The 23,409-nt window shown below is 46.2% G+C and overlaps 1 protein-coding gene across 3 annotated transcripts in view; it reads left to right on the top strand.

Annotated features, from left to right (window-relative positions):
* SLC35F3 (solute carrier family 35 member F3) overlaps positions 1-23,409 on the top strand; it is a 321,149-nt gene that overhangs the window by 273,344 nt on the left and 24,396 nt on the right. For all 3 annotated transcript variants that reach the window (XR_014252954.1, XM_082423006.1, XM_082423007.1), the window contains 4 exons: positions 12,953-13,172; positions 19,013-19,138; positions 20,661-20,853; positions 21,847-21,936. Coding sequence is in view for 2 of the 3 variants with exons in the window: in XM_082423006.1 (XP_082279132.1) it covers positions 12,953-13,172; positions 19,013-19,138; positions 20,661-20,853; positions 21,847-21,936 (629 nt within the window). In the remaining variant the exon portion in view is untranslated. The remainder of the gene's footprint in view (positions 1-12,952; positions 13,173-19,012; positions 19,139-20,660; positions 20,854-21,846; positions 21,937-23,409) is intronic.

Below are 23,409 nucleotides of genomic sequence, written 5' to 3'. Positions count from 1 at the left end.
GTACAAAGGTGACTAAGACTCCTTCATCCAGGAAGAGACCAGTAGTCAACTGGAAGAGACATGGATGCAAACAGTAATGAGAAAACTCTGGGGAGATGTGAGGGAGCTGACACAGAATATTGCAGGGGCAGATTTGCAGGGTGCTGGGAGGAGAGGGAGGTCGAAGAGGAAGCCCTGGTGGAGGAGATGTCTGGTAGCTCTGTGGAGGGGATAGCAGTGGAAGGGTGTCTTCAAAGTTCTGAAGCCCATGAGAAGTGCCCTGATTCCTAACGAGGCAGGACCCCACCTCCGTGCTCTGCAGTCCTGGCTGGCTCTTGTGACAGCAGCTCCGATTTCCTGTGGCCAGCTTCAGAGGACAGACCTTCCGGACAAGTATTGTTCATTCTCCTCTGAGAAAGGCCCAGGACAGCAGAAGATAGATGAGTGACAAAGGTACTAAAGTCAAGCTAAAAGTCTTTTGGAATCCCCATAGCATAATTTAACTATCCCATTATACCATTGTTGCCTATCTGTGGGTGGATCTATGAAACAGCTGTATGAAATCGCTCACTGTACATTGCATTACTCCCTTCAAAGCTTGGGCTTTGAAGATTGCCGTTCTGGCCACTGACCAAATGCCATTGCCTTTCATTGTGACAGAAGCAGAGAGCAGACCGGTCATTGGTCCAGGCCTCAGTCTCAAACCTTGGACTTTCCATTGCAAAGATGGGAGACGGGCTGGGACAGAGAGGGAGGGCTGCTTACCCAAGGTCTTCAGGAAATTCGACCAGATTTTTAGAATTTCTGCTGGTCATCTTGCTGCATGGATAGAATCCCAGGTCCCTGAAAGGTGGTGCGGGAGAACGAAAGTGAGCGCACAGGCTTGGTTGTTGAACAAGGCTCTTCTCTTGTTGAACAATTATTAGAGAGTTCTTCCTCGCAGTGAGCTAAATAGGCCCCTTTCTCCCACTCCAAAGCCCCAAACAAATAGCCACCCACTGGGAAGAAAGCCAGTCCAGCCAGCAGGTGAATGCAGGCACGTGCTGTAGCTGTGGGTTCCAGTTCCAGGACTCTGGTGGGCACCATCAGATCCCACATCACCCTATCCTTACGAAGTCTGAGCTCTAGCTTTCTTTAGATGGCCAAGGAAAGGTCCACAGATCTGACATGACTTCTCCACTGTGATAAAAATGCCGTTGGGTCATGTGTTGTAAAAATGTATTCCTGGTTCAACTCTTGACAGCTTAGTGAAACTCAAAACGAGTCCTTGCTGAAAGGCAGCAAAACAGATGCAAAAGCTCAGCAGCTGTTATTTCCTGGGACCCGTTGGTCAAGCGCCAGGTGCTCTGTCCCTCTGCTTTATAGCGGAACGTGCTTCACTAACGCAGTAGACGGACTCTTCCTGAGGCACCAGTCCCATCTCAGGGCTAACAACTCTCATTAGAGCCCATCTCCAGCTTGTCTCCTACCTGCACAGGAGAGGAATCCCATCTTGCAACAGATGGCCCCGTGATGTCTTCTGCTACGGGAAACCTCGCGTCCAATCTCATTGGGTTAAGCGGACCACAGGCCAAGGTTCCCAGAGCAGCTTTATTCTGAGCGGCAGATATTTGAATGAACTCCCTAGAACAGGAAGAACGGTTTCTGATACCAAGCGGCTGTTTCAGATTGGGAGGAAATGCACAGCAGTTCTGGGGGCCCACCCTTCTTAAGTGGCCAAAGGACTTCAGCTGGCGCCTGAGTCTCCACACATAAATGGAAGCTGTTGGTCATCCCTGTCTTTGCGGCTTCGATCTTCACCTTTGGATGGAACACAGAAGTATTTCACAGTGACCGGCAGGTTAGCCAGGAGCCGTATGGGCAGGACAGTGCTCAGGGAGCAGGCACTTTCTCTGCACTTTTCAGACGTTTCTGCTGTTTGATTACGCGTGCAGAACCAGCTGAGCCCCAAACAGCGAACAGATTCCTGTGGAGCAGGCTGTGAAATTCCTAGTTAGTGGGACACGTGTGCAATCTGTGCTTCTCTGAGACGCGGTTAAGGCTCGACCATTCCTGGGGGAAAATCTCAGGGAACAGAATTCTTGGTACACTGTGAATGCCCTTCACTTCTCTCAGATCCCTTTCCAAAAAGGTCATCACCACTAATATCATGGAAGACCTATCTTTTTCTGCTTCTAAATGTCTCAGCTATATGTTTTAGGAACAGACCAATAACAAGATAGATGATTGATAGATAGATAGACGATAGATGGTAGATAGATAGATAGACAGATAGATAGATGCCAGATGAATGATAGATAATGGATAGATAGATGGAAGGATAGATAGATAGATAAATGATAGATAGATAGAGATGCATGCAGTTTCAGACAGACACAATTTTTGGACTCACAGCTAACAGCACTCTGCTAGTTGCTCAGAAAACCTACAGTGTAGGAAACCAAGCTAATAAAATGATTCAGTATTTTTGCTGTGCTGTAAAAGTTAATCTTTTAGATTGTTTAAGCAAGTCTTTACAACTTGATTTTAAGATTCAAGGATACTTGGCTAAGCCTGGGTCTGCTGGGGAAGGGAAGATGTGTAACATTAAAACATATTCATGGGAAATACAAAAACACATTTTCACCTACTTATGAACAAGAGTGGCTTACGTGGGAAAACCCATTTTACTTAAAACTCCCCCAAAGATGTCTTAAAATGTTCAAAATAAACTAAAGCCTGATTCATAACTTTGGTTAACTGGTCTCTGCTCCTTCTGTCAACCTAAAGCTCTAAATAAATGCAAACGCAAGAAGGGGGGCGGGGGCTTCCCTGGTGGCGCAGTGGTTGAGAGTCTGCCTGCCAATGCAGGGGACACGGGTTCGAGCCCTGGTCTGGGAAGATCCCACGTGCCGCGGAGCAACTGGGCCCGTGAGCCACAATTACTGAGCCTGCGCGTCTGGAGCCTGTGCTCTGCAGCAGGAGAGGCCGCGATGGTGAGAGGCCCGCGCACCGCGATGAAGAGTGGCCCCCACTTGCCACAGCTAGAGAGAGCCCTCGCACAGAAACGAAGACCCAACACAGCCATAAATTAAAATAAATAAAATAAATAAAAAAAAAAGAAGGGGGGCGGTATAAACATTTACCCCAGTGTAACTGGATGCCACTCTGACTTTTGCCCTTTAGAAAGGTTTTATTTTCTAATCGCAGAATCGCAAAGATGAAAAGCATTCAAGACTATGGATTCCAACCCCCTGCTAATGCTGGAGTGATATCTTTTACAACCGCCTCACCAGCTGCTCATTGGTACTCTGAATGAAGATGCCAAGTGGCACAGGACTGTATAAATATGCTGTGCTTCTAGGCCATTCTGCCATCTACCATCCAATAAAGTCCTTCAGTATGTGCTGAAGTCTAAAGAACTACCCCTTGGATGCTAAATGAGCATCCAAATACACCCCCCAGGGGCTGGAAGCTAATTCTCTCCAAGACACCTGTTTTCTTTATAATACAGTTAGGTATCAGATATACCCTAATCATGGGAGTCGGTAGTGAATTTTAAAGTAACGCTTGGGTCATCATTAAACCCCCTAACATTCTATTATGAATGCAGTTATCCTTCAGGAAAATTTTCTAAAATGTACAGAAGACTATAAGAATGAAGATATTTGTCACCTTTTTATTATAATAGGAAAAAATGGGTGTAATATAGTGTCCAATAATAGGGGAATAGCTGAGACTCTCACAATGTAATCCACCAGCCCCAGTTCTATGCAGACTATCACAGAATATCCATGCAGGTATCCACGTGGAATCTCACTGCCCCAGAGCTACATAGATGAAACAAAAAATAATCCAGTAAGTAGAAAACCATGTAACATCAAGGGAACATTCTTAGGAGATGTCATCAGTTAAAAAGCACGATATGGGCTAACGTGACACAGTGATCACACCTTTGTAAACACATCTCTGGGGAAAAGACGGGAAGGATCATCTCAATCTGTTACCGAGCAATACTTTGGGAATTTATCCTGTGTCTCTGTGCCTCTGCCTTTCCCCAAACCCCCAATTACTGCCCTGTTGATTTACTATTTTGCTTTTTCAGAAACTATTTTAATTTCTTCCATTACATTCTTTTACTTCTCCCATTTTCTTATTCCTTTTAATGTCTTCTGAGCCAGAACCCACACGTTTAACTTTCTTTTGCGTATCCAAATGTACTTAAATGACATTTCATGTTTTTTCTTTTTTTTCTTTTTTTTTCTTTTTGGCCGCGCGGCTTGCAGGATCTTAGTTCCCTGACCGGGATCGAACCTGCGCCCCCTGCAGTGGAAGCGCGGAGTCTTAACCACTGGACCGCCAGGGAAGTCCCATTAAATGACATTTTGTCTTAACTGACTGTACGCCTTAAGACCTATGAAAGGAAGGAGATCAAAGGGTATCACTGTGATTACGGTTCTAATTTTTGCAATGCTAATATTTCCAATCATGATTTTTATTTTCAATAAGTACAGTTTGTATTTGCAGCCAAAGGGAAGCCCAAATTAGTCATTCAGTTCAATTATATTTTTTATTTCATACATTATTCAGTCTCTCTTTTTCAATCTATCTACCTAAATCTGTATATTTTTGATCTTCGACTCTGTGTGTGTGTGTGTGTGTGTGTGTGTCCCTGAAATAGGATAACATATTCTATCACCATCAATATATACTAACATTATTGCAAGCTTATTTCAGTACAAGCTGTGGACAGGGTTGGTGGGGGTCCAAAACATTGGCAGATTGAATTATTCCAATGACCCTGAGTCACTGAGTAAAAGAAACCAGACACAAAAGAGTACATGATGTACAGTTCCATCTTTATAAAGGAAAAAATAAACCATGGAGACAGAACTCTCCATACTGATTATATTTAAGGGGATAAATAATGACTAGGAAAGGGCACAGAGGAAGCTTCTGGAGTGTTGGTATATATTCTATATCTTGGAAGAGATGGTGTTACATGTATGATTTTACTTTACAAAAATTAAACTGTACATTTTAATCTTTGTGCACATAAAGACGTGTTATGCTCCGATTTTTAAAAAAGAAAAAAGTAAAATAATTCCATTTACAATATGATCAAAAAGAATAAAATACTGAGGAGTAAACTTAACTAAGGAGGTGAAAGACTTGCATATGGAAAACTACAAAACATTCCTGAAAGAAAGTAAAGACGCAGACAAATAGAAAGTCATCCAGTGTTCGTGGATGGGAAGACTTAATGGTGATAAGATATCAGTAATACCCAAAGCTATCTACAGATTTAATGCAATCCCTATCCCAACAGCATTTTTTTCAGAAATAGGAAAATCCATCCTAAAATTCATACAGAATCTCAAGGGATACCAAATAGCCAAAATGATCTTGAAAAAAAGAGAACAAAATTAGAGGTCTCACACTTCCTGATTACAAAACTTATTATAAAGTTACAGTAATTAAAACTGGCGTGAAGTGTGGTACTGGCATGAAGACATATAGACCAATGGAACAGAATAGAGAATCCAGAAATAAACCCTCACATCTGTGGTCAAATGATGTTGATAAGGGTGCCAAGACCATTCAGTGGGGGAAGGGACAGCCTTTCTACAAATAGCGCTAGGAAAACTGGATATCCACATGCAAAAGAAGGAAGTTGGATCCTAACTTTACAACATACATAAAAATTAACTCAAGATGAATCAAATATCTAAATGTAAGAGATAACACTATAAAACTCTTAGGAGAAAGCATAGGGGCTTTATGGCATTGTATTTGGAAATGATCTCTTGGATAAGACACCAAAAACAGGCAACAAAAGTAAAAATAGATAAATTGGATTACATCAAAATGTAAAACTCTTGTGCATCAAAGGACACAATCAACAGAGTGAAAAGGCAACCTATGGAATGGGAAAAATATTTGCAAATCATATATCTGATAAGAGGTTAATATCCAGAATATATGAAGAACTCCTATAACTCAACAACAGCAATAAAAAGAAACACTGAAAAAATAAGTAAAGGACTTGAATAGACATTCTTCAAAGATGATATATAAATGTCCAACAAGCTCATGAAAAGATGCTCAACATCACTAATCATGACAGAAATGCAAATCAAAACCACAATGAGATATCACCTTACATCCATTATGATGGCTAAAATTTAAATTTAAATTTAAAAAACCCAGAAAATAATAAGTGTTGATGAGGATGTAAAAAAATTGGAATCCTTGTGCACTTCTGGTGGAATGTAAAATGGTACGACCACTATGCAAAACAGTGTGATGATTCCTCAAAAAATTAAACATAGAATTATCATATGATCCAGTAATTCCACTTCCGGGTATATGTACAAAAGAATTGAAATCAGGGTCTCAAAGAGGTGTTTGTATATCCATGTCCATAGCAGCATTATTCACAATAGCCAAGAGGTAGAAGCAACCCACATGTCCATCAGTGGATGAGTGGGTACACAAAATGTGATATATACAACAGAATATTATTCAGCCTTAAATGGAAGGAAATTTTGACACATGACACAATATGGTTGAACCTTGAGGGCACTGTGCTAAGTGAAGTAAGCCAGTCACAAAAGGACAAATACTGTATGATTCCAGTTACATGAGGTGCCTGCAGTAGATTCATAGAGACAAAGTAGAGTGGCAGTTGCCAGCAGCTGTAGGGAGGGAAGAGTGGGGAATTGTTGTTTAATTTAGAGTACTAAGTTTCAGTTTTGCAAGATGAAAAGAATTCTAGAAATTGGTTACACAGCATTGTGAATGTTTTTAACACCACTGAACTGTATACTTAAAAATGGTTAAGATGGTAGCTTTTATGTTATGTGGATTTTACTATGATTTTTAAATTTTTTTTAAAGAAATAAAGCAAACAGAGAGAGACAGCATGAACTTTTGGATCCAAACTTAGCTGTACTTGAGAATCATTTGGAAATTCTTTAAAATACAGTGCAGTCTCATTTTAATGCAAATTTGCAGTAACAAAATACAGGTATGACTAATGTTTCATTTATGCATAAAATTTCAAATAATGTGACTCCCTCGAGATTTTAAAAGTTAAACAAGAATCACAGTGTCAACTCGGAGAGGCCAAGGGAACTATAAATGCTAGGTGGCAGTGTTAACATGAGCTGGCAAATAGAAACTTGGTGCTACTGTGGGAAAACAAATCAAGCTGTGTAAATGTTGAATTATGGAATGCTCTCAGAAATGTCACCCTCATATAAACTGCACCATTCTCTACAGAATCCTAAGCCCCTCACAGGAAAGTATGATTGAATATGTCTAGAGTTGAATCGAAGCAATTCGTATTTTTAAAAGTTCCCTGAGATTTCTAAGACTGATGGTCTGTGCATCATTGTTTGAAAACCAGTGGTCCCCCGTAAAGGAATAAGCACATTCATTCTGTAAAAATAAATTATTTGTTAACGCATATAATGAGCCAAGCTCGGGGGATATAAGATGAAGCAGAAATATAATGACCACATGGAGCTTACGTTCTAGTGAAGTCAGATGATTAAATAAGCAGTTACAATAAAGGGTCCTATATGTATGGTGGGGCGTCCAGGGCATTTAGGGAGCACTGAAGGGGGTATATGAGCTGATACCCAATGGATGGAAAGAAACCAACTAAAGGAGGAGGAGGAGGAAGAGTGTTTCAGGGGAATAGAGGATCTGATGAGACCCAGAGCGGAGAAAGAAAGAACACTGAATCCAAGTGACTGAAATGAGTTCAAGGTGGCTTAATTCAGAGTAGGGCTGGAGAAGTGATGGATAAAGGCTACAGGATGGGCAGAGGCCAGGTCAGAAAGGACCTGGTAAGCCTGTGGGGAGCTTGACCCTCATCCTAAGGGAAAGTGAGGGAAGAGGAGGATCTCTCTGACTGCAGCATGGAGTATGGAATGGATTGAATTGGAGGAGAGACAACCGTGGAGAGAAGCTCAGATTCCAGTGACCGTAGTCCAAGTGAGAGGAGACAGAGGCATGGGCCAGGTGGTGTGGTGGTCATGGCAATGAGATACTTAGGAGAAGTAACCTGTAAGCCTTGTTGATGAATGAGATGTGAAGAGGAAAAAGGAGACGTTAAGAATGATTCCAAAGTATCTAGCCAGTAGAAGAAATATGAATCGTGGTACCTTATGGTGATTGAGGATTGAGGGGAATATGGGGAATTCATTTGGGGAGGCTGAATTTTTGGTGTCTGGGAATGTCCAGGATGCAGATGGCACCAGATAGGAGAAGCGTCCTGACTACAGAGTCACTGGCTGGGGTTTGAAACTCTGACAGTAGATTAGACTGCTCAGTGACTGTTTGTAGGATCAAAACAGGGGGAACTAGAAGAGAATCCTAGGAAAATTCCAAGGAAGCCTTGGGAGGGTGTGGAGAGGTAGGAGGAAACCCGGGGGAGTGTGCTGAATTGGCAGCCAAGAAGGTTGGTTAAAGGAGGAACAGTCAACAATGTCAAAGGCTCCCAAAAGTAAGACCGCAAAGTACCCATGGGATTTAGCAACTGGGAGGTCATTGGTAATCAGTCTAGGAGTTTGGGTGAGTGGTGGGAGCAGACACTGGATCAGAGAGAGCTGAAGAGTGAGAGAGGTGGTCATGGGGACATGAATGCAGATGGCAGTTCTAAAGTCTTGCCTCTGAAAGAGGGGAAGAGAGAGGAAAAGGGGCTGAAGGTGCTTGCTCTTGCTTTGGGGGCGTATGTTAAGGTTGGCGAGGCTTAGACATGTTGAAATGGTGATGGGAAGGATCCAGAAGAGAGAGGGGATCATGGGGAGTGTTCATTGAGGAGTGAGCTCAGGCTGCAGGTCTGGCTCCGCCACTATCTGATTGAACTTGAACGTGAGCGCATCATTTAATCTGTCTGAGCTACAGCAGCCTTATCTGTAACTAGTAGGGTTTCCCTGTATCTATGGCTTTCAAACTGCACCCCTCAAAGCTATCTCAGGGCATTCACTTTGCAGCTTCAATCACGGCAACTTGACCTCTCGTGTTTTTAAGTAATTTTTATTTTTAGCACTTTAATACTTGCACGTACGTTGGAAAAGCAAATGAATAATAAAACAATTATCATTTTAAAATGGTAACTCCTGTTCCACACCCACTCACTCTCAGTCACTCCCAATTCTCCCAATTTTGTTTTATTTCTCTTGGGAGCCTTAAGTCTTATCTTCATCCCTTTTTGCCACAAGTATATGCCTTGTCGTGGTTCTTCGTTTTGCTTGGTACTTGGCGAGTCCTTTCATTATGAAGACCATGTCCTGTAGTTCTAAAAAACTTTCTTGAATTATTTAGTTTGTAATTTCCTCCATTTCATTTTTTCGTTCTCTCTTTCTGGTGTTTCTTTTTAAGTTCAATATTGGACCTTCTGGCTTGACCTTCTCATATAAGCTTTTCTTTCCATCTGTCTCGCTCTCACTTTCACTCTCTCCCCCTCCTCGAGTTTATCTTGACTGTATATTCTAACTCTTCTATTAATTTTTAAAATTTGGCTATTCTGTATTTAATTTGCAAGATTATTTCCATTTTTATAGCCATTTGTTCTTGTGTCATGGGTCCAATTTCTTCTCTCTCTAAGGGTATTATATCTTCCCCAACCCCGACTGTATAAATCCTAGCTATCCTTAAAGGTTTAACTCAAAATCTTATCTTTTATGAGACCTTTTCCAATCAGTCCAACTCTCTCCATTTGATAGGAATTCTATGGCATTATTATATTCCACACCACCTAATAGGTGATTTTATTTAAACTTGCATTACTTCCTATTGAGGAATCAGTCTTATCTTCCCAATTTTACCATAATTTTTTCAAGACGAGGGACTATTTACTTGTTTTGTATCAGCTACAGTGTCTAGAATTGTGACTATAACAAGTGATAAACAGGTGCTTGTTGATTTGAATTAAATGGCAAGCCATCCTAATCCCACCAAGCTAGCCTATCCCAGCCAGAGTTCTTTAAAGAGCACCAAGAACATAGGTCTTTGTTAAATAATATGAGCATAGAACTTACAGATTTTTATGGTTTTCCCTATCTTTCACAGTGTTTCATTCACACTTAATTCGGTAGCAATATTTTAGTGACTTGCTTTTATTAAGTCTTACTTGAAGCTCTCCATTTAGATTTCATAGGAAAAGCACAACTTTCTTTTCTCAGTCATACTTCATTGGTTTAGGAAATATTTAATTGAATTACGCGCTTGAAACAACCAAGAACAATTGACACAAGCAGGACTGGAAACAAAGACATTGAAATCTTGGCCAACACGTGACTCAGTCAGTAGGAACCACAGGGCTTGGGCATGCTCGGCAGTAACCTGCCAGCCTCAGGCCTTTATTGTGCCAGCAATGAAGGGCATTAGACTGTCGCGTCAGCCAAGTGGAAATCAGTCAAGAGAGTATCTACTGTCCTCTATTCTTGGTACACCAAGAAGAGGTGGATTTGTGCTTGTCATCTCTCTTGGGTCCCCTTGCCATCAAGGGTATATGTGGGCCATATACCCAAGCCAGCTGACATGGATTAGTGCACAGTCTTTGGTCTTAAAACAGCACTAGGCTCACTGGCTCAGGGGTCAATCATCTTGGTCTCATTAGAACCAAGATCTACCCACCTGGCCTGTAATCCCCTGACCGTGAGTCCTCAAAGGGCCAACAGAGCTCTGCTGGGCCCAGAAGTCTTGCCTTTTCCATCTCCAGGATGGATCCCCTCTCCTCCACACTTCTGGTCAACAGCTTGGGCCGTTCACTACCCAACCGTGTCTGTACCCCACCCATCACTTCTACAACCATCACACGTTGGATGAATCAAACGTAGATTCTCAGAGAGGACGTAAGGTGTCCAGTTGAGTTTGTATGGCCCCTGCAACAACATGAATCATGTTTTATAATAGTCAGGGGCAACTTGGAAATCCTCCTTGTGTTATGTTCCCTTAAGCAGGGTAACAACCTCTAAGTTTGGTTAAAATAGGTTGATATTAATGACAAGAAAGAATACTTGCATTTCCTGTTGATCATTCTCAAGGGATCGGCATCACTTTATAGCCGCCATAATCACAAACATGAAGGAAGCTGCCCCGGTCACCGTCCCTGGGGGAAAGAAGACTGCCCTGTAAATAGGGGCTGCAGAAAGACCCATGGAAAATACAGCTGAACTATTGTATGAAAATTACACGGCAAACAGAAATATCAACATGTCAGTTAGATGAAAGTTCCATTCATAGAGAGCCAAAATGGAATCAATTCATTTGAATTGGTTTCATGGTAAATTTAGTGATTGAATGTTTTATATTTACCTGCTGCTGGTTTAGAAGCAACGTAAGACTCTGGGTTCAGCAAACGGTGATGGGTTTTCTGTTTCTTCTATGGATATCCCACAGTGGAGCAATGAACAAAGGCAGATTGCATTTTAGATTGATGAAAAGAGCAAACAAGATTAAATTTAAAATCGCATCAAATCCCCTTTGACTCTTGTTTTCCGTTTTCCTCCGTGACTGCTGCATTTTCATGCTGAGTGGCACGGGCTGTGGCTCTTCCCCACCTTAGCGCCTTTGGCTCATTCCCGTTCCATCTTTTCTCTCCCTGACCGCTCACTCGCTGGTACGTGGGCCCCCCTGGGCCCTGTCGTGAGGCTGGACAGTGATGGCTGCGGGGCAGCATGTCCTCACTCGTCCCTGTCCTTGGCCGGGCTCGTGGGGCCCAGCAGCACGATGCTCTCCACTCCCACCCAGGGCAGCGGGCAGCTGTCTGCAGAGCCAGCCCCTCAGCCCTCTCTCCACACCCTCTGCCCACAGCCTCCTCTTCCCATTTTCTTCTGCCTGGGAAAGGTTGGCTTTCTTTTTCTTTTCTTTTTTAAATTTATTTATATTATTTATTTTATTCTTGACTGCGTTGGGTCTTCGTTGCTGCACGCGGGCTTTCTCTAGTTGCGGCGAGCGGGGGCTACTCTTTGTTGCGGTGCGCGGGCTTCTCACTGTGGTGGCTTCTCTTGTGGAGCACGGGCTCTAGGCATGCGGGCTTCAGTAGTTGTGGCACGCGGGCTCAGGAGTTGTGGCTCGTGGGCTCAGTAGTTGTGGCGCACAGGCTTAGTTGCTCCACGGCATGTGGGATCGTCCCGGACCAGGGCTCGAACCCGTGTCCCCTGCATTGGCAGGTGGATTCTTAACCACTGCACCACCAGGGAAGCCCGGCTTTCTTTTTCTTAAGCAGCTTTTCAGATATCGATGATCCTTCCCCTAGAATCTGGAACGATGGCGTTGGAAAACTTTCTCCTACAGGCGTTTCCTCACCTCCTCCTCTCTTAAGATGCTGAGCTCTTCGACCCACTCATTCCTCCTGTGCGCACCTCTCAGATGGCGTGGGGACAGGCCCTTCCACTCGGTGAAATGACAAACTCTAGAAAGGGCCTCGTGGGGAAAATGTATAGACAGTTAACACCGTTGATATCACAGCCAAAATGTATTAGACGTGCCCAGGAAATGACTGCCACTGCCTGATCACAGGCAATTTCATTTGGGGGCAAATTTGTTAAAAAAAATATGTTTCAGTGAGTTCTCTTCAATATCCAGCCCCCTGAGAAGAAAAGGTCTAGGGATGTCCTTCTCTTACTAACCAAGTGGCAGAATCCCTTAGGCAGTCACCGTGGAATTGGGGCTTCTTCACATCGGATGGTCCCAACATTACCTTCTGCCAGCACCATCCATTCCAAAGCCAACACGGACAGAAGGGATAATCCATGACAGCAGATCCTTGTGCGACGCTTTCTTCAGTGGGCTAAAGCATAGGTTGAAGGGCTTTGATAGAAAGATGTTGATAAAACATAATAATAAATAAAAGGACCCCACCCCGTCCTGCATCTGCTAAAAAAAAAATAAATAACTAAACTGGGTAGAGGGGGAAAAAAAATGGTCTGTCTCAAGCCAAGAATATAATAACACTGACTCTCTTTCCTTGTTTTAGGGAATGCTGTCGATTTTTTGGAGACAATGGCTTGACTTTGAAGGTGTTTTTTACCAAGGCAGCACCCTTTGGTGTTCTTTGGACACTCACAAACTACCTGTACTTACATGCAATAAAGAAAATAAACACTACGGATGTCTCCGTATTGTTCTGCTGCAACAAAGCTTTTGTGTTCTTGCTCTCATGGATCGTTCTCAGGGACAGGTTCATGGGAGTGAGGGTAAGTTCCTTATTCTCTGTCTTCCTCCCTCACTCAGTCATGCCAACCAAAACCTGCCCATCGGCTTGCTTAGCTCCATGTGCTGGGCCGTTAAGCGTAAGCTGCTAACCACTTTCCTTCTGATTTGCAGCAGAAAAGGAGCCCGGCTCTCGGGGTGCCTTGCAAACCTTCTTGCTCGCGAACCATTCTAGACAAGCGTTCATTAAAGCACCTTTCATTTCAAGCGTTTCAACAAGCATTCCCTAAAGTGTGTGCTGCTCGGGGACCCCCCCTGGGAGGAGTGATGTGCCCACCCCGCCTTTCAGGGGTCCCGTGGCCTAGAGCCCTCTGCTAACACTGCCACTGTCTGCTTAGGAGGTATCTGAAAGCCAAAGGTCCTTCTGCATCCACACGGACGTGCAGTCTTGGCGGCCCTTTGTCTGGACCGTGGGTTCAATGCCCAAGTGGGCTGGACACACTTATGCTAAGTCCAAACTTTGGAGGGACAGTTTCACTCCCTTCAACCCCAGAGCAAGGGAGAATGAAATGATGCCCCTGAATTACCTCTGGTTGTTACCTCTGAGACTGCGGAAATTCCCTTAAAATCAAGTCAGATTTAGCTAGTCACATTTCAGAACAGTTGTGTGAAATATGACAAGTGCGCTATCAAGCATGAGCCGAAATATAGATAAAAGGAACAGGTGACACTCAGCCTTGACAGAATCCTGCCGGCTTCTGCTTGTCTCCCTCTGCTGGCCAGAGTCTGCCACTGCCCCACCATCACCTTGTCACAAACAAGGACAAAAAGGATTCGACCAGGCAGCTAGTAGTCCTGTAGTCAGAGCGCCTCGCTTTCTCCTTCCTGCACCCTCAGGCCGTGTAGGAAGCCCACGAAGCTCAGAATCCTTTTGAAGGGCAGCCCCTTTAGAGCAGCGGTCCCCAACCTTTTTGGCACCAGGGACGGGTTTCATGGAAGACAATTTTTCCACGGACAGGGGTGGGGAGGTGGAGGGTGGGAATGGTCAGGCGGTAATGCGAGTGATGGGAAGCGGCTGTAAATACAGATGACGCTTCGCTCGCTCGCTCGCCCGTCCGCCGCTCACCTCCTGCTCTGCGGCCCGGTTCCTAACAGGCCACGGACCGGTACCGGTCCACGGCCCAGGGGTTGGGGACCTCTGCTTTAGAGTGGACCCTGTTGGGAACCCAGCAAGGGGCAGACTCCAGGCCCTCTGCTTGTGTCCTTGGCTAATTGTCCTGGGAACAGTGGTATCACCTTCACGGAGGACTCACGCCCACCTAGCTTCTCAAACAGCAGTGGGGACGTGAGTCAACTGCTGAGTCAGATTTTTACCTTGCAGTAGGGGGAAAATGTGTTTTGAGGCTTCGTGTTAATTTTGGAACAAGAACTCAGCTCACTGTGCTACCACCCAGAAACGCTTTGAGTCAATAAACCATCGAATACACCTCCACTAGAAATGCGGTACGGCCAGAGGCAATCGGTCCAGTCGCCTGCCTGCCTGGACGCTGAAGATTCGGATGTCCTAGGACCCACTGTGGCTTTATTGTGATGTCAAAAGCCAGGGGAATGCATGGAGCACTTTTTGGCGTGATTCTGATGTCCAAAACAAATTCCGCATAAGATTGTTACTGTGAAAAGAGGCTTCAAGGTTCATTCTGCGTCTAAGCAGAAGAAAACAAAGTTTCTGAGGTTAAAAGAAGGAGGTGTGAAAACACTGAAACCCACTTGGACTCACAGAGAACCAGATCTTTTCCTCGTTGCTATTCATGGGCAAGAGGGTTTCCGCTAACATCCCTGAGCTGTGATTCAGTCCTGCCGTCCTGGCCACTTGCTCAGCTTGGGCTGTGCCGACCACTGTAGACTGAACAGATTTTCGTGTTGAAGCCTTTGACATGAGGCCAGCACTGAAATGAAGATTCAGGAGCCAGTGTCGGTGATGGAACTTCGTAACCAGTAAAGCACCACGCGGTTGTGGGTCTCTCTGATAATCATCACTCCTCTTAGAAGTAAGTGACCTGTCCTCGAAGGTCATCCCGCTCCAAGTCAAGGTGGAGCGCCCTCTTCTCATCTTCAAGAGTTCAGAGAGCTGGTAAAATCTGTTAAGATGTCAGCCGCTGGCTGGTGTGATTGAAAGGTCCCCCTTGAGAAACAGATGGAGATTTGAGCCCAAGATACAACCTAACCAGTACACAGGTTCTCTGAGACTTCCCTCAGACTGCTGGGTTAGCTGGCACCTTCTACTGGGTCATTGCCAGAGATTGAAGGGAACTGACACTCTTTTCCATCCTGGAGGGCTGAGCATTCTGGCCTGAGAGTCACACAGATGTAGAGGACAGATGTTTGTGGAACAGGTGACATAGAGGGCCTGAGTTATTAAGGCAGTGACTCAAATCGCAAGGGCTGTGGTTCCTAGAAAACATCAACAGGGCTGAGTCATGCAGACAGACCAGGGAGAAGAAAATGTTTATCTTCGAATGCTGGGGAGATCGTGGCCACATATGGCATCAGAGGCGAGTGTATGAGAGGAGCGCATGTTGGTCCCCATATCACCCCTTGACTCTGCACTTAGATGTGCGTTTCACATGTCTTCCAGGCTTGGGGTCATAACGGGTCCTCTAACCTAGAGTCGAGCAATGAGGGTTTGGGTCCACTCTCATGAGCTGTTGGACCTTGAGCTAGTTACTTAACATCTCTGAGCCTTAATTACCCGATGTTAAAATAGAATATTAGTACTCAGAGAACAGCTGTAAGAATAAAATAAGGTATGCATGCCCGACACATGAAACCTAATACATGTCATCTTTTCTCAGTGTTGTTATTCTTCTTATTCCTTCTCAATAAGAGGCGTTTGACGGACCTGCCCAGTTCTTCGGTTGACAGTGTCAGAGGCTGGCAACTATTTAGGGAGGCGGTTTGGTGTAGCAGAAGCAGCAGGAGAATGAGAGCAAGTAGAATTCTGGGGGCAGGAGGTGTGGCCCCTCCCAGGCCCAAGCCCGCCCGGCTGTGGTCCGCAGCTGGATGAAGGAGGGGTTGACCAGCTGCACCACCCGCAGCCCGCATCACAGAGGAGGTGGCAGATGGGACTCTCGGCTCTTCAGAGCCAGCTAGAGCGTTCACACCAGGAGGACTGGAGAAGGAGCGAGAAGACACGCTAGGGGATCATCCGGGTGGCATCCAACCGCAGCACGCGGTCCTGGGGAGCCTGGACTTTTTCCAAGACCATGTGAAACCACAGGACACGCAGGACCGGCCTTCCTGGAGAGTTCATCTGAGTGCAGGAAACAGGCATGGAACATTTCCAAATGTAAACCAAGAAACCAGACATGTTAGGGTGAAAATGTAAACTCTGCACTTATTTTTTAAAGAGATCTGGCATCTTCAAGGGAATGGCAGGCTTGGGGAAGGACGCTCAGGCTCTGCCCCCCAGACCCACAGGGTATGTTTCAACTCTGCTCTGCTGTTAGGGGTACTGGACGCGAGGTCAGCACCAGCTTCCCCTCCAGCACGGCGGTCAGGGCCTCAGGCTCAGGGTCGGGGGTTCCAGGGGGACTGTTGATGCCCAGAGAGTGAGCCCTGTAATCGGGTGGGTCAAGCCTGTGACGTGTGGCGGGGACCCCCAAGAGGAGAAGCCCTGGAGGCGTGAACGGGGTGGGGGGGGGAGCGCTGTCCCCGGTGCCACCTGTCGGAATGAACCCACCGGCCTGGACTTGGCGAAGGTTGACCAGGAAGCCGGTGGCCACCCACGCTCTCTATTTCTTGCCTCTTCCCTCAGCTCTTCTGCACAGCACAGCTCAGGCGGAAGGTTTTAGCTGCTTGTGATTTAATCAAAAGAGAAAAGAGAGTAAGGAAGTCCCAAATCTGCCTTGTAAATCTTCAGGGAAAAATAACCCTTATTCTCCGTCATTCCCTCAGACTTCATCTTTATGTTTGGAAAGACTCAAGTACCTTTGGAGATGCACCACATCATCTGAAATGTAGCTGTATTCTTCCCTCTTTCTCTCTCTCTCTCCTTCCCTTCTTTTTCTAATTAGTTCCCTCTCTCTGTTTACCTGGCTGCCTAGCCCGGTGCAACTGCCGGGTGCAGCATCTTTGCACCGTGCGTGTCCTCTGGAGCAGAACCCACACCCCTTGCCCTGCCTGCTTTTTCATTAGCCCCTTGTTCTCCTGGAGGGAAAAAAGGCACTTATTGCCTTGTGCCTCTGTTTCTTTCTCTTAATGGAGAGTCGTACACAGTACGTGTAGCATTTGAATATAAAATATGTGCATTATGTGATAAGGAGAGATAAAGGTGAATCACTAAACCAGAAAGAGCAAGTAAGACAGAGCAGGGATGGCGCTTCTCTAGGAAATGATGATCTCCCGCTCTCTTAAGGGCCTCTGTATGTGGGTGGATGTGTCTTTATATGAAAACACTGCATGAGGAATGCACAACTCAGGCTGCTGAGACCCAACCACTTTACCTCTCACTAACCTAAACATGGTACTTCAGCCATGCAGGAAACCTCACTTTAGATCTCAGAGTAGAATTGGCAGCAGCTTATTATGTGAATCCTACTTTCTGTTTATATATATATATGTGTGTATATATATGTTTATATATATGTTTTTATATATATGTTTATATATATGTGTGTGTGTGTGTATATGTATATATATATATATATATAAACACTGACTTTGCAATTAGATCTGAAATGTGTGTCCCTGCTCTGCCACACACCAGCTCTGTGACTTTGGGCAAGTTGCTGAACCTCTCTGAGCCTAAGTGTCCATGCCTGTAAAATGAAATGAATGATAATGTCTACCTAATTTGAGGATTAAATGAGAAGATAACACAGAAAACATGTATCCCGTGACCACTCAGTAAATGTCAGCTACTCGATATCGCTACAGAGAGCGGAGGGAATTTTGAGCAATCCGTAAGAGAGAGAAACTCCCGGTAGATCCAGTGGTCAAAACTTGTGCTGCGCACGTTTGTCCTGCGCTCCCCGGGTTCTGCCTCCAGCGGCCCCTTAGCACTTGTCACCCAGCAGTGTTTCTGCAGCTCCACGACCACCTCTGATTAGAACTTGTACTTATTCTGGGTGCTCATGCATTTCTCCTTTGGGAAATGTTGTCCCAAGTTAGTTGATCTCCTGTGCACTCTGACAGCTTGACTTCGCACAGCAGGAACGTATATATGTCCCAGGAGCGTCCACTCCACCTGAGTAGTTCGTATCTGGACGAGAACAGGATTGGAGGTGGTGGGCCGTGGAGGTCAGGCCCTGCAGCAGCCAAGGAAAGGAACTGCAGCGCCAGGGTTAGGACACTGTTTGTAGCCCTGATTGGCCCGTGACACACGCTGCCTCAGAAGGTCCTACTGCTGGCGTGTAAAATGGGGCCAAGGCCTGTGGTCGTCACTGTGCCTTCTCTGTTGAGATATGAGATACATAAAAGCAGGACCCTATGAGGTGCTTACGGAAGGTTGCGAGCGAACTAGGAGGTGGTCACGACCAGGCCTTGTCACGACCAAATAGCCTGTCGTTGGGATTATGACCGCCTCCTCTCGGGTGCCCGGGAATCACGTGGCTGCCCCCCTCCCACGTGATGCCGAGCCACGGTGCCACTCCTTGCTGCCAACCGTTGCCAGTTCCTGGGTCATGCCGGGCTTTGCCGAGTGCCCCCTTTGCAAGCAGGGGCAAATGTTTAGACAGGAAAGCAGCCTTTGCTTGGTCCCCAAAGAAGGACTGAAAAGGAGCCTCCCCGCCATCGCACCCCCATGAACATGCCTCCCCCTTGGCACGTAGGGGGCCCCTCCGATTCCCCACCGCTGCCCTGACCACCGTGTCTTCCTTCCATCCAGATCGTGGCCGCCATCCTCGCCATCGCTGGGATCGTGATGATGACCTACGCGGATGGCTTCCATAGCCACTCTGTCATCGGCATAGCCCTGGTGGTGGGCTCGGCCTCCATGTCCGCCCTCTACAAGGTAGGCGCGGTGAGCAGGCTTTCTGGGCCGTCCCGGGAGGGAAGGGCAGGCCTCGGCGTGACCCGTTGCTTTGGGGGACGTTTGATGGAGCCGGGGCTTGAAGATGAGCAGTTGTTTTCCAGGAGCGCTGGGCACATGAAGCCTCGCCGTGCTGAGACGCACAGCAGTTCTCAGCCCTGGCTTTCTAGACCTTTCCATCAATGGCTGTACATTTGCAGTGTTTGGGATAAAACGGGTGGAACCATGGATTGGCTGAGTCCGATTGGTGACGTCCTTGTTTGGCAAGGACTGGAGAAGGATCTGGGGCCCGAACTGGCTGGCTCAGTGTTTGGTCAGATACTTTCCCACCAGATCGGGCATGAAAATTTGAATATCTGGTACAGCTTTGAAATCTTTTATCACCTGGTTTTTGAGGCCACCAGTATTCAACATGAATCCATATGCATTTCAAGCGTTGCCCGTAGACTGAATAAGTAAAAGCACAACTACTATCATATGGGGAATTATCAAATATTTTTGACAAAATGTTGGGAACTGCGAGGAGGCGTGGCCAACTGCAAGTCTCGAGAGGACAATTTTTATCCCCACACTCATCCCTCACTCTCTCCCCCTGCTCCATCATGCCTCTCGGCCACTCTCTCCCCTCACTTGCCCTTCTCTTTGGATCCAAAGTCAAGAATGCAAATATTGTGTGGTCTCCAGGTTGGGAAATTGAACTGGATGTGAAATGGCTGGAAGAGCAAGAAGGAGGAAAGTAGGAAGGACGACAGGGCAGAGACTGAAATTGGACCATCAGGTCCCTAACTGTGGACGGTTCAGTAAACATAGGGGCTGGCCAGGTGCCTACTGCCTCTGGGAGCTCAGCTTCCTGGCCTCTCCAGTCACCTTTGTCCCTCTCCTGGCTTTTCATGCATCTGAGATATGTACAAACAGGAACAGGTGCACGAAACCAAAGTCGGGTGTGTTCCGCTGAAACCCACGCCATGTCTGGAACAGGGGTGGTGAGCTGGAGCAGAGAAAGCTGTGAGTCTTATAATCCCTCTCCCTTTGACTTATAGGAAATGTCTTTGCAGCCAAAGCCCTTTTGCTTGGGGACAGTGGTTTTCAAACTGTGTTGTTCAAGGTCAGAGATTAATGTTAGGGGCCCCCGAGAGGAATGTGTAATCACGGCAGATACTTCTAATTTAAGTGGCTTCTCATTTATGTGGCTTCCTCACCTTCAGTGCTCTGAAGCGGGGATGTGGTGTCGTGAATACAGCCCAGAGGAATCAAGCCTAGTGTGACAACCTATGGTTTCTGGAGTTGCTCTCTGTGTACCTGGAGAGTAACTCTCCATCGTGTTGCTACTGGGCGTAGGTAAAGCCCACCGCCCCTCACTGAAGGCCCTACGAGGTAGCATGTACCCGTCACATGGCTGTCGGTCCCGTGGTCCAGCCCCAGCTTACCAAGTGCACTCGCTTCTCCGTGGCAAGCTGGAGTCCTAGGCGAGCCATCACCCCTCCTCCTGTGCTCTCTCCGTCAGGTCCTGTTCAAGCTCCTCCTGGGCAGTGCTAAGTTCGGAGAAGCCGCCTTATTTCTGTCCATTTTGGGTGTGTTTAACGTCCTCTTCATCACCTGTATTCCTGTCATCCTCTACTTTACCAAAGTGGAATACTGGAGCTCTTTCGATGACATTCCATGGGGAAACCTCTGTGGATTTTCAGTCCTCTTATTGAGTAAGTGGCAATCACCCCGTCAGGATCACCAGAAAGCGGGGACTGACAGAGCGGCATGTGGGCAGCTCAAGGGGGTCTTTGGAAACCCGTGTCCTGAAGGAGAAAAACGAGTCTGTTATTATCCTCAAGTTCCTCGCGCTTTTCTAGGTCATTGTGTCGCGAAAAGGAAAGCCTTTGAAATGATGACACTGGGTTCTAAGTCCGGGGCTACAGCCGCTGCACTAGGGGCCATGGTCATTTGGCGCTCTGAATAGTGAGCTAGTAGCCCAGTGTGCTGCGTGTTATCTACTGATAACAGTACGTTCCTTATATAGGGCTGGTAAGAGGTTAGTAAATTAGTGCGTGCAGAGAGCTCTTAGAACACTGCCTGATAATGTTCAGTAAATACTAGCAATTATCATTATCATTATCATCAATGGTATCGTCATCATCACCATTAGTTGATACAAGGCTGGTCCTAAGCAGGAAAGCCGCCAAGGAGGTGCCTCACCCCGTTTCCATCAAAAACTGTACATACCACTTAAAAACGATTAGGCTGATAAACTTTATGCTACATGTATTTTACCACAGTAAAAAAAATTCAAAAAGAAAAAAAAATAAATTTAAATAAATTTAAAAATAAAAACGTACATTCCAGAGCTCCTATTCATAGTCGTCCCAGAACCATTGGCAGCAACAGAGAAAAGCAAAGTTAGTAGGCTACATAGGAGGGCCCCCGTCCTCTTTTCTAGTGTCTGCTCGCTGATTACCTTTTCCAGATTTCTTTTCCCTTCTTCAAAGCTCAGGGAAGAGAGGAGAGCTGAGTCAGCAGGATGTTTGGCCCTAATCCCCCATTTCTGGAGCCCTTGCAGGAACCCCGAATTCACTGAGTCAGAGTAGAGGGCAAAACACCTACTACTCCAGCCTCATCAGAGACGCTGGGGTCCGACGGACCAGGGGAAAGTCCAGGGCCAGTCGTGAATAACACGTGTTTTTTTTAATTCTGTATTTCAGCATTCAATATTGTATTAAATTTTGGAATTGCTGTTACGTATCCCACTCTGATGTCTCTTGGAATCGTCCTCAGTGTACCTGTGAATGCAGGTAAACCTACATGGCTTTCTGTATCTGCTTGTAAACACACACACACGCAAACACACACTCACAGACACGCATGTGCGCACACATACTCACATATATTCTTGCTGTGTTTGGTATAGCAGGCGTGTTTAACCTTCTCTGTAGAAAGAAAGCACTTCGGTAAAACGTTGATGTCTGTGACACATGCAATATTTTCTCCAGGGTGGCTTGATTTTCACCTACCACACCGAGATACAGAAAGTCTAAAGCCATCTCGATTCAAACTGGCGTGGGGATCAGATGAATATCACGAATACTATTGATAAGTATAGACAAATATGTAGCAGAGAAAATTTCTAATTTTTGTTAAGTGGCTTTCTAGAAGAGACCGCTAGCTCAGGTTATGGCAGGCCTGAGGTAGAGGCATATCTGCAAACTGCAGAAGCGTAAACACTATTCCCCGAGTCCCAGAAGAGAGCCCTTCCCCCAGCTGCTAAGCACCTGGCTCTTTCTTTCACTGGGGACTCGCCGACACACTCAGCTGGCAGCTCTTCCAAAGCCTGCCATCACCTGCCCCTCACCTCCTTCCTTTTCCTGGCTCTTTCTGCTATGAATTTCGGATTTTCCTCCCAGAATGCCCCCGCCTCACACCCGCCCTCCCTGTAGAACCTGTTTGTGAATCACTCCTCCCCAGAGCATTCACCCCCTTGGGCTTCGCACAGCTCCCGCCAAAGCCATCTCCCGACCCTCCCACTTCTGGGCCATTAGAGGATTAGGCCCCCAGGGGATGGCAACCCCTTATCCTGTTCAGTCTGGCGTTAGCAAGCCTGGAAGCATAGGCAAAGCCGCACTCAACTTCCTAAACCTCTTCCTGCTGTCCCATCCCACACGTCCTGTATATGCCTCACCCTGGCCCCAGACTCCTTGGGCCCAGCACCATCCCTGCCCAGAGGGAGGATGGCGGTCCCCACGCATCACCTCTCTGGGCCTTTGCTTGTCCCCTAAAAGTGAAGGTCGTCCCCACGTCATCACCTTGGTTGATATGAGAACCACATGAGATGACCTATGAGGCAGAACTTCCAAAGGCAGGAAAGCCCCTGAGCTCCTGGAAAACTGGTAAAAAAGTGGTCCAGCTTGTCAGTTTCCACACACTACAGGCTTCTGAAAAATAACGCATCAACTTACCCCCGCTGCATCTTGGTGTCTCTTTATAGTCCCACGGTGTTCTTATTTCAAGGAGGCATATTCCAGGCAGCCCTGGTGTAGAAGCTACTTTGACCATATCATACAGCCGGGTGCGTGAGAGGTTAATCAGAATCCTCTTACTACTTACCTGCAACGTAAGAGGGTCCGTAACGTGTCAGGGGAAGGAATTACATTCAGTTCTCCAGGGGAGGAGAGACCCGACCTGTCAGAGCAGAGCCCTTGCTGGGCTTTCTGACTTTCCCTGACGCCCTCTCTAGTGCAGCTTGTATGGCTTGCTAACTCTCCCCATCT

Source organism: Balaenoptera physalus (assembly GCF_965194825.1).
Source record: "Balaenoptera physalus genome assembly, chromosome: 14".
NCBI lineage: Eukaryota > Metazoa > Chordata > Mammalia > Artiodactyla > Balaenopteridae > Balaenoptera > Balaenoptera physalus.
Note: the sequence above shows the minus strand (reverse complement) of the source record. Positions and strands in the feature narration are given on the sequence as shown.